The following is a 19,267-nucleotide window of genomic DNA, read 5'->3' on the forward strand; positions in this document are numbered from 1 at the left end:
CAGTTTTGTTTTTATGAACAGGTTTGTTGAAGCTGCCCGAAATGCTGATTGATGTTTTAGTTCAGTTGAGAGTCACAGGCAAAATTTAAGTTGTTCAACATTGTTTATTTATTTACAATGTGAGGCCCATGAATTGAAAATTATAACACGGACCAAACAGAGCAGTGCCACCGGAAACAGTGACCTGAAGAAGACCTGGACCTCGACAAACACTTAAGTATATGGCACACATCCTCGCAACCAAGCTGTAGACAGGAAAAATGATGGGAAAATCTTCCATGTTTCCACAATGACTCCTAGTTATTTTGCCATCAACTGTCCACACACAATACCCCATCATGGAAATGAGGGGGAAAAAAAAATTAGACTTTTCTATTGGATATTAAAAGACTACTTGTGCATTAGTATTCACAGTCTCTCCACAAAACTAATGAGAAGCCTTTGGAAGTACTTTGTCATGACAACTGCTGTACCGTGTATAGACAGGTGTGAGTCTTTACAAATCAAATGGATTCACTACAGGGGCCCACCAATGAATCTGCAGACATGGTGCAAGGATGAAGAGTAAAATCAATGTGTACCTGAAGTTTTTTTTGTTAAGTTAATTAATCTCACCTGACAGTCGTCAATATTTATTACCTGATTTTTGCACTTCACTTTGATGCCACTTATTGTGACAGCTTCAAGTCTATTTCCTCATTTCCTCGGCCATTTAGAAACCAATTTTTTCGGTCTTAAAAGCTTCTTTACAGTTTCTGGCTTGTCCACACATTGTTATACAGATGGGCGATTAATATCAGTCAGCCCAGGCAAAAAAGAGAACCTTGTCTGTTTTCATTGTCTTCGATTTATTTCAGGGACCACCACAGTCAAGTCTTTGTGAGCTGGACTGGGTTCTGTGGATGTAGGCCCCTTGTTGACTGGTCATACGCCATCCTAAGTGCTGACTAATTGAGCTTGTCCAGCCAGAACCTGTTACTGTGCCGATAAGATGCCATTTGACCTCTTAAAGCCCATCCCCCATGGAAGAGCATACTTCCATAATAGATGTAATGAGGCAGATTCCACCGAAATGAGATCATTTTATTACCGTAGGGAATGACCCCACTGGAATGTTGACATCAGTGTCGGGCCTAATCCTACATAAGACGCCCAAATAGATACTAACTGTAATGAGGGATCGGGCATATCCCTGCCAATCGTGCTAGTTCAGTTGCACTTTGGAAGCCTGTAGATGCAGCCTTAAAAAAGATCCCTCCTGGTATCCTCATCCAGGCCTACAAGGAGGTCTGCTTATTCTTCAATCATGTGATTATGTCTTTGGTTAAAGGAGCTGGCAGACTTCCATAGCTCAAAGTTCTTGGATGGATGCCCCTCACATTTCGTCATTCTGCAGAAGTGTTGTGTAAATACAGTACATGCTTGCCTGTGCCAAACCTGATCAGATGGCTTTTACACATTAGTTCCTCATTGAATCTTTTATATAAAGAGATGGTCTGACCCTGGCATCAGGTTTCATTAGGCTACATGTTACCCAAAATGGCATTTGTTAGTTTATTTCTGTGAAGACCTCACCTTGCTGGTATTTCAGTTTGCATCAAGACTATATAGTGGCCTTTCCTGGGGTCTGCTATAGATGGGGATTTAAAACTGAGTGCAACCGACGTGACCCCCACAAGCCTCCCAGGGATAATCCCGCTGCCTCCAGGAACCCAAGACTAATCTGCCAGTCTCCCTTTTGCTGGCCTTCACTCATTCCAGGCTGCTTGAACTTCTGTAACAGCTTGTCTTGAGGGACGTAAACAACCTGCTTTTCAGCAAAAGTAGCTTTTTTTTCCCACCTCCGCAACAATTTGTATGTGAGTCGTCCAGAGTGGAACCTCCTTAAGGATTCTCCAGGCTTCAAGCGTCGCAAATTAGGCAAGGAACTCAGCAGCCCTTTGGGTCTGCATGTTTACAATTTTAATGAGAGGATGATGCAGTACTCTTGAAAGTGAGGAAAGCTCAGGGAAATTGAATACCTTGAAGACGTCCTTATTTAAATACATTCCCCTCATTAAGCAAACCCCTTTTGGTTTTTGTGAAACCAAAGCATGGATTTGTTTTTGTTTAACAATGTTGATTTAAAGTTTACACTCCCTCTTCTTATCTCCGACTTGCATGGAGTGTAAAGAAGGAGCACACACAACATTAACATCTTTCTGTTCAAACACCAACTTGTTACTGCTACACTATTCGATAGCCTATGACAAAGGGTGTATAATTTCTGTATGCAGTTGCACTTACGCTTAGCTTCATTTGGGAGTTAGGTCTTGGTTTTGTCTTTTGTGTTTGAGGCGATACACCTCGCCACTATCTGTTTCGTATTTAGTTAAATCGGTCATGGTCAAATCCAAATCCAGTAATCCCTAGACAGATCTACCTTTCGCTCTTTGTGCAGCATGTTTGGCCATTGTTCTCATGTCACAATACAGTGATCACTGGATTAGGTTGGACTTTACTGGCCATGTAGTTTGACTTGCATGGCATAATCTTTGAGACATTCATACCAGTTGGATCAACCAGGTAGCTTTATCTTTGCCACATTAAAAAAAAGTTTCCCATGAGGAGGGTGAGCGGTTCACAAACTACTTTGATTGGACTTCGATTGATACTGTGCCAACCACACAACAATACAGAAACAATGTAGCAGAGGGGAAAGTTTTCATTTCATTTACTGAATTGGTGACAATAAAAATGCCTCTCTTCAATCTGCAGCTGTCCTCATGAGGTCCATCTCTTCATGTGTCCGAATGTGCGACTTCTGTTTGAGTTCTGCAAGAAACGGACTTCCGTCATTATGGTGTTTCTTTTGGGATTTTCCCCTCATGTTCATGTCCATCTCCTTGATGTGTTGTGTGTAATCCATTTGTTTCAATGTTTCCTCTTCTTTTAAAAGAGATCATTTTTCTGAAGGCGTGGCAGCTGTCATTTAAGATGTGACGCACCTCCACGCTTGTTTACATGCAGCGGGAACCCTGTCCATGTTTATTTCATTCAAGGTTTACTAAAAAGAGTGTTTGGAATGTGTTTAATGTGAGACATTATTACAATTTTGGGAATTGTTATCATTTCTTTCTGTGAGTTTCCATGTTTCCATAAAGGCACGCTGAGGACAATAACCACGGAAAACAGATCAAACCAACATGTTCGACATGTCAGAAATTCAACTCAACATCCAATTGCTGGTTGGGAGTGGTTCAAGTTGGCTTTTTTTTTCAGAATCACAGTTAAATGACAAACGTGCATACATAAGAAACCAAGTGAACTCACTGAGAAGACTGAAGTTTTTCCAGCATAGTGCTGAAATATTATACTGTTCTCCCTTTTTTTCACTTTAAGCACTAACTGTCTACACTTGCCACAAATGTGCTTGAATTAAACACTGCTGTTTGGGCATGATAATTCAGCAAAGAAGATCAGTTGACTGTCGGAAATAGTGTAACAGTTAGCGTGCTGCAAAATTTATCACGCAGAGTACTACTGCCCATTGTGGAGCCTCCGTTTAAACATGGATCTCCAATGTGGTAGTGTTCTGAGCCGTGCCAGAGGACGAGTCTCTGAGGTGTGATTTAAGGCGAGGTAGGCTGCGTTAAGATTTTGTTAATGTGACATTTATGATTTATAATTGTAGTCTTATAACTTCTCCAGTATAACTGAGAATGACAAGCAAATCTCAGCAGAGACACGCAGTGAGTGTTGGTTAAAGATATAAAAGCCCCATCTATCAAGTTGCGAGCCAGAAAGGACGTCAAGCGCAGCTCCAGCACTGTCCCGAGGAGGAAACTCTAGCTTTTGACAACACCGTGGTCAAACTATTAGCAGGAGTAAGCAGAACGTGCAATTAAAGCTGTCAGTTCACATTAAGTGATTTGTGGAGGTTTCAACAGCTGAATTGCGTCACGAGAAGTGGAGGTTTTACATTTGACAAGAAAAAGAAACCGAAGAACTGTGAAAATAAACAAGTGTAACGGTGCCTGTACTCTGGAGCTGAACTCCAGAGTACAGGTCTGTGATAAGTCTGGGGATGTATACATGTGTGTCACAGGACTGTCAACACGTGAACGCATCCAGACCTAAGAGTCACAATTTACAATGTCTTTTTTTTTTTTTATATCCAAAGAAGCCATACTGACCAAACATATCGGGAAGGTGTTTCAGTGTTTCCCAACGTTTCCCAAGTTTTGGAGACTAGGAGAGAACGAGGGGTGTAACTAGTGTTCTATGTATTGCCATCACTTCAATAATTTTCAAAACTCCCCACTTTTGTTTTATTTCTTGTTTCTCTGATCCCTTCTTCATTGATTCCATTCCACGTCACAGTTCAAGTTGGGAATGATCTGCTCTCCTCACACGCAAAGATTTTTGGTCGTAAATGTTGAACATGTTTAACATTTATGATTTTCGGTCTTGACCCTTTTTCGAGTCAATTATTGAGACAAATTCACAAAGCAGACATAAGGATTCTCATGCAGGATATGTTATAAGAGATACAACTGTACATTTACAACCCAGAATGTTTGGCCACTTTTAGTCTGACGTGGCCTGTTAACACTTGAAAGGTGTTTTTTTTACTGTAGGTACTGTAGTCAAACAACAGTGTTTACTTGCAAAAGAAAATTGTTTATCACACATCTCACTTTCAGTGGATCTGCTTTAAACAATACAACCAGTTGCTGGCTCCTCTTGGGGTCCATTGTGCTGCACATACTAATGTGTCAATTTTTTCCCTCTCAATTTCGCTCATAAGCAAAACAAACACCACCTGATATATCCATATATATCCCAGTCTCAGCTTTACAAAACCTTCATTTCACTTCATGGCATTCACTCCTAAAGAATGTAGCTTCTGATGCAACACGGAAAAGTCATTTGTTTGCTAAATTCTACTTTTTTGGGGGGGGATCCATTTGAGGATTAGACTTTCAGTTTGAACAAACCCCAAGTTGATGAGAGCAAATGGAGGCAGTTGCTGAAGGCAAGCTGTTCCTTCATCAAGGTTAAGGATGTCATTGTCAAAGGTAAAAGGATATAGAGTAGGTGAATGAATGGCCCTGGGTTTCCTTGTTTTAGAGAAATCATTAAAATATTTAAAGGATAATTAGTCGATCTATTCATCCAGACTACACTCTCAGGGGCCACCACCTCCCTCTGAAGCTGTGATTGGGCTATTTAACAGGGTCCTCTTCCAAATGGCGCTATTCAATCTTCAATGATGCCAATGCCACAATAGCCGCCTTTCCAGGCGCAGGTGGAAGTGTGTAGTCCCACTGTTTGTGTGTGTATAGTAGAAGCCCTTTTTCCATCACATGGCGGTAGGTGTCAGTGTTAAGAGTTATCTTTTGAAATCCTCTTCTTTGGTCTTTAAAAAGATAAATAACATGTTTATAGCGAAACAAATGTGTTGTTGCCCGTTGTCGGAATCTAAATCTATTTCAGTGTTTAGTTTATCCTCGTTGATTTTGGTGCCATTAAAATAAAATACATAATTAAAACCTTTTCAGTTCTTTTTTTTTTTGTCAGGAATCTTCTGAGTAGTGTCCTTGAATTTGCCTGGCCTTGCACTTTGCACTTGTGAACAGTAAAATTCTCTTTCACTGTGTGTACTCAGCACATGCAAAGGCCCAACAGCTCAGTATGCAGAATAGTAATCCACTAGCAGTGCTATAATGAATCACTTATTCACGTCTGCATTAAGTCTTCTTGTTGATACGGCCCACTTGCAGTAGTTTTTTTATCAAGTAAAGTCCAAAGGTCCGATTAAATACTGTACATACAGTGACTTCAGAGACCCTGCGTCCTCATATTACATTACACTTATAACTTTAAGCTTTGATGCTCTTAAATTTGACCTATATGCCATTTTTGGGGACACTGACTGCTCCAGTTTCGAGTTTGAATTTGCCTAAATTGATTAAGCTGAAACAATAACTGATTTTGAGATTTGTGAATTCTGAGAATAATCAGAGCTCAAATTCAACAATACAACAAGTGATTGTTGGAATCCGATTGGGAAGCTGTCCCTGTCGGACCGTCTGACCTTTTAAGATTTACCAACTGAGCCAGATTTGGGTCATATGATTTGGGGGAATAAGACGTGGTACACTCAGTGTGTTCTAAAGCAGCTTACTTATTTCTTAATTGCTGTGTAACAATAATTTCATTGAGTGTTCAGCAATGGCGGTAACCTCTGGGTTTCAAAGCCTAAGCGAAAGAAAAAAAAAAACTGTCGTATTTTGTGGCTCCAGTACTGGAGCCACTGTTATTGGAGAGCAGCTTTAAACATTTTCTTCTAATAAAGGTGAAGCAACATGTTTTTTTTATTTGTTTCTTTTGTAATTAGGACCATGTAGAGATGGGTCCGTAGGTTTGTGTTGTTTATACTGGCAATAAAACTTGTCTATACTTCTCAGATGCCTCCTTGCGTGACAGTCCAGAACACCAGCTGTTTTTTTTTTCCCTTCTCTTCATGTGGATCGCATAGATAAAAAGACTACACTCGCTCCCCACTGTCTCATTAAATGCTTGTGGTCAAAAGAATTGATATAATCCTGAATAAGATAAACCCACCGCAGAGATGTATGGCGCTCGAAAATCCAGCCTAAGAACATGATACTCACAGACTGGCCCGGGCTGATGTTTATCTGCTCTATGTTGGTTTTGAGGTGTGCAAGTGTTCAGTGTCTATGTGTGTGTGTGTGTGTGTCGCTCATTGACACTGAGAAGACTCGGCCCCAGCTGCTCCTTACAATTTCACCCCCTCCTCAGTCGGTCTTCCTTCCTGCCTTCACACCCCCCCTACCCACCCACCACTGACTGGACAACATGCAGCCCCTTTATGCCACCTGTCCATCAGCTAGACAGCACCTCAGGCAGGCTCTGTCACAGAGCTCGGAGCTGCCGCTGGCTTCCTTTGTTTGGATTGTGTAAAAAACCCACCCTCCCTCCATCTCTGCCTGCCTCACCCACTCTGTCTTGTGTTCTGTTCTTTCTGTTACAAGCATGTGGACAAGTGATGGGTGCTGTCAGGCTGTCCCAAAACCAGCCTGCATTTCTGAAAATGTGACAAACACAACTCATTTGGTCTGGTCTGGAACGTGACGCAAGCAATATCCGTGATATATACATATTGAATGAACCACCGCTTTGTCCTGCTCAGGGTCGCAGGGCACACACTTCATTCACACACAAACGCACACCTTAAGTGTCCAAATGAACCAACTGAGTATGTCTTAGGACTGTGAGACAATGCCCGAGAACCCAGAAAAAACCCACAGGGAGAACATGCAAACGTCATGCAGATAGCCCACTGGTATCGAACCTGCAATCTAATTGAGTGCTAACTGCTGCGTGGGGTTATGAAATATATGTATATATAAAATATCGAAAAGAAAAGTGGGTGTGGACAGTTTTTTTTAGCCTTTTTCTTAGCTTTTTTAGATTAACAAAGCAAAACATCTGCTGTGTAATCTGACTTTCAAGAGATAAGCAAAGGTTCCACATATGGTCATTTGATATTAAGAATTACTTTTTTTCAGGGTTCTTCTTTGATAGCAATGTTTTATTTTATTGGTCTATTCTGTAAATAAGCCAAAGGCTGTTCAAGTTCATTCACTTTGAAATGACATCACAGTCATCAGTTGTGATGTTAGTAATTGATTATTGTGTTTTTTGTGACAGAATGTGTTCATAGTACCATTTGTAAAGAATCATGGAGCGTGGATTATGGTCTCTTCTTGTGAGTAGCAGTGTTTCGTCCAGGCAGGAGCAGTGGAGTTTATAATTGAAAGCGCTACAATGATACCCCGGAGATCCATTTATTATGTGGCCATTCTACATTGGGAAGATGGCCATTTACTGATTTAACTTCTGACTGAAAGAAAAATATAATTGACTTTCCAATTCTGGTTTCTCAGTTTCCCTTAACTTTTACCGAAGGTCAGAGATCTGTCAGTTGCTGCGGATAATATTTCGGAAACCATGGTCAATTTTCATTGGCTGTTTTGATCAGTGGCATGAATTATTTTTGCAAATACAAATCTATGCGGATGTGTAGCGTCAACTGCGTCTTTCATGGGTAACAATACGCAAGCAGCAATATTATGTTATATTATATTTTGTGAAAAATACTTCTCATATTTTTATTAGGCGTTAAACGAAAGTAGCAGTGCTACTTTCCATAACCATCCATCCCTCCTTTCATCCTCATCCGCTTATTGGTTGCCGGGTCACTTGGGCAGCAGCTTCTAAAGGCTGCACCAAACGTCCTTCTCCTGGGCAAAATCCACCAATGCCAACTAGCCGCTTGTATCTGGGATCTTGTTCTTTCGGTCATGCCCCATAGCTCATGACCATCAGTAACGGTCGGGATGAAGATACTAGACAGCTTTGCCTTTTGGCTCTGCTCTCTCTTACACACTGTAGTGCGGTAGAGCAACTGTAAAATCCCCCTGCTGCACCAATTCGCCAACCAATCTCCAATTCACCCCGTCACTCGAGAACAAGACCCCAAGATACTTAAACTTCTCCACTTGAGGCAATACCTCATTCCTCACCCAGAAAGATCAAACCATCCTTTTTCCGTTTGAGAGCGGACTTAGAGGTGCTGATCCTCATCCCAGCCGCTTCACACAAATCATTAATAGCAGAGACTGGATCCAAACCTCTAAATCCTCTCCCTATGAAAAAAAAGGGTTTCCCTAACATTGTTCTGAATTGTCCAGGCTCTTTGAAACAATTTAAATACAATTTATTTCTGCACATTTATTTTACTTACTACTACTTTTACATTTTATCTCTGCCATTTGCTTTTCATGGCACTCAGTTTTTCAATTCTCCCCATGAACTCTGTGCTTGCAGTCCGAAATTATTGGGTTATCAAGGCCTCCAATCCCTCAATTTATCCTTCCGTTATCTTTTGTCCACCCTATTTAGCTCTTATCCTCCTTTCACTCCGTCTCACATCGGCCTATGAAGTCCAGGCGCAGCATGTGGAACGGTGGATGGGAGCGCCCATACATGGTAATTAGCTGCTGTTGCCCTGGCAACTGACCGTCCTTCGGCACCGGTCACATTTAGAAGTTATAGAGGCTGAGACTCTGACAAGCACCATCAAAACTCATAAAGAGTTCAGTGGCTCCGATCAGCTGCTCCACGCAAAGGCTTTAAAAATACATTTATGGATCAGAGGCTAAAAATGCCGCGGTGGAGATTATGAGCGGGACGGATTGTTTATTACTGACTGCACTGAAAAGTGGTTTGTTTTTCATGGCGTCGTTGCAGCGTCATTTCTGAACAAAATGGTGCATTTGGTTGAAGAGTGTTTTATGCATATCCCTCAACATCTGAGATGAGCTTTTGTCTTTTGCTTAAAAAAAGATCTGCATTACCTTCCTGAGACTACGACAGCATCATTTTTATTTCCACTGAATATTATTATTAAAAGCCATGTAATCCTATATGACCCTGAAATCTGTTTGAATTTGGGCTCTTTTTTTGCTGCCGAGCGCGTGAATGAGATTATTTATTGGGATGTTTGTCTGTCTTTAAAGCACCACATCGATGAGAAAAGCGATCTAGGACCACCTCACGTTTCACCTTTCCAAACACTGTAAGCACAAAATTGAGCCGATTTAGTTGCAAAGCACATCCCTTCCTCTCTGGCAGCTCAATTAAACACTCATCACAGGGATTCGTTTGGGTCCCAGTGCCATATTTTTAAATTATGCTCCATTATCTGCCTTAAGTGACATTTTTCGGACCAGCTGCAGTAATGATGTGTCACTATAAATAATGGAATACAATGCTGCTGGATGCCATGGGTCTTGACGGTTGACACGTTATCTTAAATGGAGATTAATAGTGCCGACAAAGAGGGCTGCCTTCTGCCACACCCCTGCCATCTGCAGCCAAAGGGGGCCACGACCAACCTGATCGGACCCCCAGGGAGCAAGCTGTCAGTAACTTGCATGAATGGAATTATCTGTCTGCCATTTCTATACCATTATTTTATTTATAATCCGCCAGAAATATAGTGGTATCTTGAGATCGTACAAAGAGAAACAAGTACTGCCAACATTCCAGATGTTATTGCTGTGCTACAAGGCTTCAGTAATATTTCACTTTCATCTCCGTCCCCTCTAACTGACAGATGGTAGTTATCAGGCAGAATGGAAATAGGGCGGTGAAGATGGTTTACACTGATTCGTCTTTTCATTCCTCTTTGGTATTTATGACCTGTTGATCATCACGAGTGCATGATGGCTGCGAACAGTGGGCCACTTTGACAGAGCAATTCAAATAGAAACGCTAATGTCTGCCACATGGGAGCGTCGGATCTTCAGAGAGACTGTTCAGTAAGTGAAGAGTTTTATTGCTGTGTTCACAATTCCATGTGGCAGTGGCATAGTTCCCTCTTTCTCTTCTGTTCCTTTTAACTTTTGTGGGAAATTCAACTGTGAAATCCAAATCTAAACTTTCTTTTTTTAATCAGACTACCTACATGACAAAACCTATATTAAAACTTTGTTTTATCAAAAATGTTTTTGATTTAGTGTGTTCAACATGTTGTGTGATGTTTGCTTTCCTTATTTACCTCTTTTAAATACAATTTAGATTAAAACATTTGCTCTGTTTTAGGCCTTAATAATGACATGAAAAAGTAACTTGTGTCAATGTGCTATTGCCATTAACCTTGTTGTACAAGAGATTTGCTTGCGCCTGGGGCAATCAATGGGACCCACCTTTGCACTCCCAAAATGTAGTAACCAAAGCAGACATCTAATATAAATGCGCAGGCGCAACTCTTTGTGTGGACTTAAGTTTGTGTACGTTTAAAGGGCAACTGTGTCAAGTGCTATTGGTGGACAGAGCTGTGATTGGAGGGTGGTTTTTCTCTCAGTGTCTTGCAGCATTTTTCTCTCTAAGCCGAGTCCTTGGTGCTGTTGTAAGGGAGCTCACATCCCCAATCCCCTCTCCTGCAAACTCATCCGAGACAGATTAGGGCGCAAAGTGACTGCAGATTAACTGGAAATTTGGGGCACCTGGGAAATGAGCGAATCTCTTATTTGCCTAGCAGCAAGTGCCGTGTTAACACTATGTAACTTCTCCAGTATTGAAGTGAATTTTATGTTTGTGTCACACACAATGAGATACTGACTTTGTGGCTTCAGTTGAAGTTGATAGTTGTATGGTGTTTGTGATTATCATAAAATGTTGACTAAGTTTGAGCGTTTGGATTGTGGAATGTGTGTTTTTGATGCCATACACATGCCATTTCCCGGACGGCTTACTGCAGCTTTATTTACACCGCGTAGCTTTCGCTCTGTCACCCTCTCTCAAAGGCACTGCCATGCTACAGGGTTCGAGAAGCCAGACCTGTTAATTGCACCAGACATGGAAACCGAGAGGGAGAAATAAATATCTCATTTGCGTGCCAGTGTGTGCGTGGGGTGAAGCGAATGCCAGTTGTCTAATAGCTTTTACACACGCGTGATTGAATTAGACGACGAGGACTGTGTTCCTAATTGAATTGCAGAGACCCTGTGTAGCAAACAGTGCGGGCTAGTGTTCCCTGTCGAGGAGGTGAGGGAGGGAGAGCTGACAAACTGGCATGTTCTCCCTCTTAGAACTTTTTTTTTTCTTTATCCCCTCTTCTCCTGTTAATCTTGAGTTTGGTTTTACAAGATGACGCTTTACTTATACGTGACCAGTTCAAGGGCTAATGGTCTGTCGTTGTGGTCGCAGGATGTCGGTGGTAATGGGAAAGCCTCTGCTACAGCTTGCAGGTTGTTTTTTAATCTAATTTTCTCCTCCAAGGAGCTTGTAAAAAGAATATCTATTTACGATAGCCTGTGATCTTGCACCGCCGTGTTTCATTTAAATGGTTTTATGGACAGCTGAGGCCCGAACTTGCGTCGCATCGCTTGCTGCAGCCGCCTCTTTTGGTCACAATGGAACACAGGGAAATACCCTGCATCCCTGCATATGCACAATCCCCTCTGACGCTGGCCATTTTCACTGCTTTCAGCACTTTTTTTCCTGCTGCGCTCACAAAACCTTGCACCTCTGATTTCCCCCAACCCCCCCTGGCCTTTTCTCTTTCGTACCCCGAACACTACACACACACACCTTGTCTTGTCTTTGTCTTTTTTTTTTAATAGTCTTTTCATTAAATAAAGCAGCTGTGGGGGAGGGCAGGCGCTAGAACAAGGAAGGACATGTGGTTGTTGCTGTGTACCCCAAACAGCAGATTGTGTGTTCCGGGTACTGCATTGTTTTATATCAATGTAGGAACTGTGTAACTGTACAAGGAAGTGATATGCTTCCCATAATTATAGCTGTATGACAGGGCTGGGCAAAAATAATTGATTCTCAAATATATTGCAATACTTTTGTTACAATATTAAATATTGATATTTTTGTCCAGAATCATTTTTTTCCTGTATGATGGCAGCGACAAGACGCAACGGAACGGAAGCCGAGCTCAAGTGTGTCTCCTCCTCAATGTTTATCTATCTTTCTATCTATCTATCTTTCTCTATCTATTCAAAATGATATCACTTGAAGCCAAAGTCAAAGGGGTTGGTTTGGACAGCAGCTGGCAGTAACTTCCTGGAACTGACTTTAGCAACGCACGCAGGAAATAAAGAAGAAATAGCTGACACATTATCAAATATTTTCAGGTTTAGGTTAACAGTTATACCGTGTGCCTTTGTTGGTGTCCACTGGTGTGTTCGATTGTCTCTTTTCTCCCGGAACATTTGTAGCATGCTCTGGGTTACCTGGCATCAGACAGATGTCTCCACACTGTGCTCAGCTCTGCCAGGGAGGGCATGTAGAAAATGTCAAATGCCCAGCTCTTGTTTGGCTGCTCTCTGCGTGATGTCTGTCTGCCTGCTGTCCAAAATGATTCTCATGGAGTTCTCTACCAGTGTGGCTCACCACCACTGCCTGCTTTCTTCTTATTCTTTTCACTGACTTGCTGTAAAAGGTTGTTCCAAACTACAGCTGCTCTCCTATGAATCGACTGGACCATCCATCCGACACGTTCAAACAACCTGTAAATTACCTTCTCTGAAGTGAAGGTCCCGGCACAGCATCTCACCTCATGGTGCTCTCTAGTGCAATTTCTATCCAGCAGGTTGCGCAAAACCCCTTAATTAAAGTCTCTGTGTCACATGCTGTTATTAAACGGTATAAACATGGACAGTTAAAAGGAGCCTGGGATTAGCAGTGGTTTATGAGTGAGGGAGGTTGGCTGCAGAAGTCGGAACACAGAGTAATGAAAAGTGGAGTAATGAAAAGTACTATGGTTTATCACTTGGATTACACTATATAGTATCAACTGCAGGAGTACACTCTTGTATAGGATGTTTTTTGCTTAGGATGCATTGTCAAAAGGCGCCAAGAGAAACCAGTCTCCAGCATCTTGCCAGGAGGCTTCCTGGAAACCTCAGCAGGAGGAGGCCTCAGGGCATATCCAGAATATGCTGAAGAGATTATATTTCGCAGTTGATTTAGGAAATGATCGGTGTTTTCCCATCAAAGGTGCAAGAAGTTTCTTGGTAGTAGGCCTCTTTACTGAGGCTGCTGTCTCCCCTTGAGTCAATAAAGGTACAAGTAACATCTGACTTACGACTACGGGATCGGTTCTGACCAACCGATCGTAAGTCAGATTGGACCTAAGTCGAATGCCATTCACAATGGCCGCATCTGCTGGTCGTGGTTGTAAGTACGGGTGGATGTAAGTCGAGCAGGTCGTAAGTCGGATGTTCCTTGTATTTGCATCTTCTGGAACCTCATGATTACCATTATAACAAGCACAATGTCTAATAAATCCTGTGGCTGTCAGAGTTTAAAGGTTCATCTGATCTTGACCAAGACTTCATGACGAGTGAAGAGTGATATTAGGAATAAATTAATTATTAAGAAAGAACTGCATCCAGTCTTTCATTAATCAGAGTAAAGTGTATTATATTTTGTTGAAAAAGCCGTCAATCATTCCTCCAACTCCAACCTCTTTCCTCCTCTTTTTTTGTTGAATGTTCCTGTGCTAAATCTGGCAGCTATTTTTTTTTCCTTTTATCTGGACGTGTTGACCCAGTAAAGTCTAAATTGAGTCTGAAACGTGAGTACATTTCCTCAAAGCATTTTCGTGAAGCTTTTCTTCCTCGCTCGCTGCCACGCCAGGTGTCCCACTTCCAAAACCTGGCAATCCCCAGGGGTCTGACAGCAAAACAAGGCACGTTCGCCGGATCGTTTGAATGATAAAAATAACAGAGGGTATTTTTAGTGAAATAGTCTATGAATATTCTTTTGATAATTAACTCGTCCTGCCGGAAGAAGTTTGAGGAAACATTGAACAAAACAGCCTTTAGCGCTCGTGCGATGAGTGCCACGTCTGGGATGGTGATCAAACAGCTCCACAGCAGTGATGGGGGCAGGCGGGGAGGTTGAGAATTACAGCTCTGATCTGTTTTTTAATCACCGCTCTCCACTTTCTTGGCTTCTCTGCATCTGACACCATGCAACTCAGAAAATCTATCATCTGCTTGTGGAAATTCCCTGAATGTTTTACCCAAATAACGATGGGCCAGGGCAGAAGGGCGCGCACCAAGACATGTAATACTCTGTCCTCTTGAACTGGATATGGCTTAACTTCCTTCGCTTCTTTTCACGGATGCTGTAGACGCCTCACACGCTGGGCACAGTTAGAATGTCAGCTTTTTGTTTTCTTTCCTGAGATGAATTTACTGCTTGGCAGCGATTATCATTCCGAACAACCCGCAAAGCTTTTCTAAAAATTCTAGCCAAAAAACTACTCAGAATGATTCGGATTACTTTTTTTTTTTTTTCAAAATTAGTAGTTGCCAATGTTTTCTGTTTGTTCTTTTGTATTGTGGTTTTAAAGCATCAGCAAAGCAAGGACAGAACAGATAATGTTCCTGCTTCAAGCTAGTGGGTTTTCTAAGAATGCTTTCTGGGTGTCCACGTGAAAATATGAATCATGATTGAGAATGAAGTGTTCTGGTTGACAAATCAGGACGTCAGAATTTTCAGTCATAATGATATACAACAACATGCCCTCGAGGTAAATATTCAAACCAAGCCCTTTTCCATCCTGCCAGTCACTGCGCTGAAAATAATTATAATGTTACTGTAATTCCACGTGTCCTCTTTAATTTGCAGGTGTGCGTTTTGTGGGTATGTCGAGGAGTGTGTAGATGTGTGGCTGGTTCAGCGCGAGTTTCCGAGTTATTGTACTTTTTGTCACACTTATAATACGTTTTGCCGTGACTCCCCTACTTTTATTACATTACACTTTTTCTAAATTCACTCTTGTAGCTTCAATGTTATAATACCAGCTGAAGCGCCAAGCACATTTATTCACCAATTAAATAGTAAATAAATAAAGTAGTCAACAAGACAAAAACTGATGCAAATCTAAAAGATTGAAAAAAAAGAAAAACTGTGCGCTAAGGAAATAAAGCATGGACTCCGGTAAAATGTCTGAAATAAAATAATAATGACAATAATATTTATAATAATAATTTAACCCTCACAGAGCAGGCATTGCTCCTCTTGTGTGTTTTTTTACTTATTTGTTCAAATTAGATTTGGGTCTCACTTTGCAGTTGTTTATTGTCTGTAAATACAGTACTGTAGAATAAGAGCAGGTGATCGGTTTGAATTGGTGAAAAACGGCGATTAATGGTCCTAGTTTGAATATAAAAAAAATACAGTTTATCTCTTCAAGGCGTTTTAAGACATCAATAGTGAATTGATTCATAAAAAATATTTCATGTTGTTAATTATTATCAGTGAAATCTAAAATTTAAGTTGCAACCACATTACACTATATAAACTAATACCTGTACATTGAAGTCATACATGTTTTCATTATAAACTGAGTACATGCACAGACACACTCACACCGGCTGAGAACAAAGTAACACCCTGAATTTCTTTCCCAATACCCCAAACATGGAGGCGGCTCCCCGCCTCTCTTTGTTTTCAAGTTCACTTCTCCCTTCTCCTTCCCGCTGTCATTTCTCCTTTATGCCTCGTCCTTTGGTGTTCTTCCGCTGAGCGCCGTGCTTCCACAGACCGCGCTGCGCCAGCGAGGTTCAAAACCCAATTCCCCACATAGCCGCTGCGTGGGCCTCATTCAGCGTCTGTTGACTGGCAGCCTGAATGCTCCGGCCTCATGTTTCACTCTGTACCCAAAACCTTTCCCCCATCAATCATGGGATAAGAAAAACATGTCAGAGTAAGAGCCTAGTGATGAGATCTTTTCGATTACTTCATTTAAAAACAACACAGCGTTTCTGAAAGAAAATAGAAGTGGGAGTTCATATTTTTGGGATTCCTACACACGACACAAATATACACACAAATAACTTCAGAGGTGTTTGAAAGCACTACAGTAGACAACAACAATTTTGTTTTGACTAAAACATCTAGAATCAAGGTTTATTTCAATTCATGGAAACTCATCAAACTAATTATGATGTTGTCAAATGAGCCAACCAGCAACATTAATTTTCCCCCCCTTGTTAAGTGTAAAGACACATTAAAATAAATACATAAAATAGGTAGTTCATAGTTATTGATGCCCCGATTCTTCAAATAATTTCGACATCATTATTTTATTGGATATTTTTTTTAATTTCAGAAATAATTTGTATTTGTGTGTCTCCCATTGTATATATTATTTTATATTATTATATTAATTATATTATATATTGCTGCTGTATTTAGGTCAAATTGAATGCAGGGTTTTTAAAATAAAATAGTTTTATAAGGCTATTACTTTATTATTTATAGTGTTTGTGTGCTTTTTCAGGTGTTTGTCTATTATAATTTTGGAATTTATTCTCATTAGTTTAATGTATGTATTTGTTTTCATTGTATGTGTTCATTCATTCTTGCATTCTTTCGTGTCTTTTTTTTTTTTTAAGCATTTATCATCTCTTAAAGAGACTTGGCAACAGCAATGATTTATGGCTTGGAGACAATGGATCTGACAAAAGCAGGAGTTGGAAGTAGCTGGTGTTTTGAAATGATGGATGGACAAACTTGGACTTGAATTTTATAAGAGGGACAGGATCAAAGTGTGGCCTGGAATTTTGCACACAGTTGACACAGTTACTAAAGACAAACTGGAGTAAAATATGGAAAACAAAGAAGTTATCATTATTTATGGAAAATGAAATTATATTATGATATTTGAGTCATGTATGAATTTCAATAGTGTATTGTTTTATGCGCAACATACTTTGCATTATTTTTTAGAGGAGGTTTTATTTTTGCTTGAACACATCTCAAGCTCATTTGCCCGGAGCGTTCTGTTTAATGTCACGTTACTGCAAGCCCAAAATTTGTAATCACAATCTATTGAGCAGATCTGGAGCGCTGACAGTTCTGGTTAATGTACTTCGGGGTGAAAGGAGGAAAAAGAGAATTAATCCCTGTCCTGTAAGGTCTCCGCTCGGAGTAATGCATCTGTCTAATATAAACATTGGGATCTGAATAATTTCGCCGCATGAAGTGACCCCATCCAAATTGCAGTTGCAGCTGCACATGTTGAGTTTTCCAGACGCCACAGCTGAGCGTTGCCAGGACTCGACCTTCAATAATAGTGTTATGACTCCAGTCGTGTAATAGAGCAATTCTGGAAAATTGGGACAAGCCTGGGGATAGGTGGCGCTACCGCAGCGCAAGTAGGACAAATTATTTTCATTTGAAAATGCACTGGCTGATTTTTCTTCATGCTCTGGAACACCGATCGTATCAGCTGCTATCAGAACAGCTTTCTTGCCTCTGAATAGCTGTTCTTTCGTTGTCAGTTTCCTCATGACTGGCAACATGTTTCTGGGTGTCCACTGCTCATTGACATCCGTTTTGGATAGAATGATCAAAAGAGTCCACATGTGGAATGAATAGTTTAAAACTCGCTGACCTCGGCCCAGTGACAATCATTTCAGATGTTCGCTCTGTCTATCTATCCTCTTTTTATCGGCACCTGTTTGTTATCAGCACACCTCTTCTCTCATCACCCGGCAGTTAGGAGCTGGATTTGTGAAAGCCAAAAAGCATTGAAGTTTATCACTGACTCACTGCTCAGAACACACACACACACTCTGCGACTATAGATTCTAATGCAACCATGGTGAGTTTATTAACCAAATGTGGTGTAATTTTAGATGCATGCTGTCCGAGCCAATCCCTGTCTCCAACTCTTACGTACCAATACGATTTTACAGGCAAGACAGAAGCCGCCGCATTGTAAAGGTCACATCCTCGACCTTGTTATTCCCGCCGGTCTTGTCATCACAAGTGTTTTAATCAATAATATCTGCGTCGGCGCCCCGAGGTGTCAGTTGAAAACATGCGGTTTACAGGATGGTCTACTTTTGGTGATAAGTGGCTAGCTCAATGTTGACCTGTGAGATTTTTGTGCTTTTATTTTCCTTGGTCGAGTTGTTGTCCAGAATGCTGTGTGACGTTGTCATGCAGACCATTGGGTTATTTTATATTGGTCTTTTATCTGCTGTGTTTCAGCCTGTCCGTCTGGATTTTTCAAGCCCACTCAAGGGGACGAGCCCTGTCTGCAGTGTCCCATCAACAGCAGGACGACCAGCGAGGGAGCCATCAACTGTGTTTGCCGCAACGGATACTATCGCACGGACTCAGATCCTTTTCAGATGCCATGCACGAGTAAGTGTCACTCCAAACTTTTGTGTGTGTTTGAAGTAGAGCACAACCCCTCTCGTGGTGGACAGACAGCGTACACAAAGACGTCCCTGTTAAATATGAGCTCTCTGACACACACGCATTTCACGGCCGCAGGCAGAAGAGCCGCAGGTTCATAGGACAGTGTCGGCCTGTGTGAGGACGAAGAGAGAGGCCCAGTCAGAGCTGTCCCTCACACAAGCATGATGCTGACATGCCCATAGTGTGGCTGTCCACAGATCTGACCCGGCACACAAGACTCAACTGCCTGTCTTCAGCATCACTCAGCCTGAACTTTGAGGAGGACCACAGGTTACTGGGCCAAGGACGCGCTGCTTTGTCAGGGGGTACGCGGCTAGAATTATCCCGGGATAGCCTCTCTCTTGTCATGCCAATGAAGCTGTTTGAATTAGAATCTGAGCCTGACACCGAGGTCGAGAGAGAGGGAGCAAAGTAAAAGTGATGAAGGGAGGGGCGAGGGGGAGGTGAGGAA

At 41.5% G+C, this 19,267-nt stretch overlaps 1 protein-coding gene across 6 annotated transcripts in view; it reads left to right on the plus strand.

Moving 5' to 3' along the window:
* The window catches only part of LOC128760036 (ephrin type-B receptor 2), a 128,329-nt gene that overhangs the window by 63,657 nt on the left and 45,405 nt on the right, over nucleotides 1-19,267 (plus strand). For all 6 annotated transcript variants that reach the window (XM_053866948.1, XM_053866951.1, XM_053866947.1 and 3 more), the window contains exon 4: nucleotides 18,604-18,759. In XM_053866948.1, coding sequence (XP_053722923.1) covers nucleotides 18,604-18,759 — 156 coding nt within the window. The remainder of the gene's footprint in view (nucleotides 1-18,603; nucleotides 18,760-19,267) is intronic.

This window comes from Synchiropus splendidus, chromosome 6 (assembly GCF_027744825.2).
Source record: "Synchiropus splendidus isolate RoL2022-P1 chromosome 6, RoL_Sspl_1.0, whole genome shotgun sequence".
Classification (NCBI taxonomy): Eukaryota; Metazoa; Chordata; class Actinopteri; order Syngnathiformes; family Callionymidae; genus Synchiropus; species Synchiropus splendidus.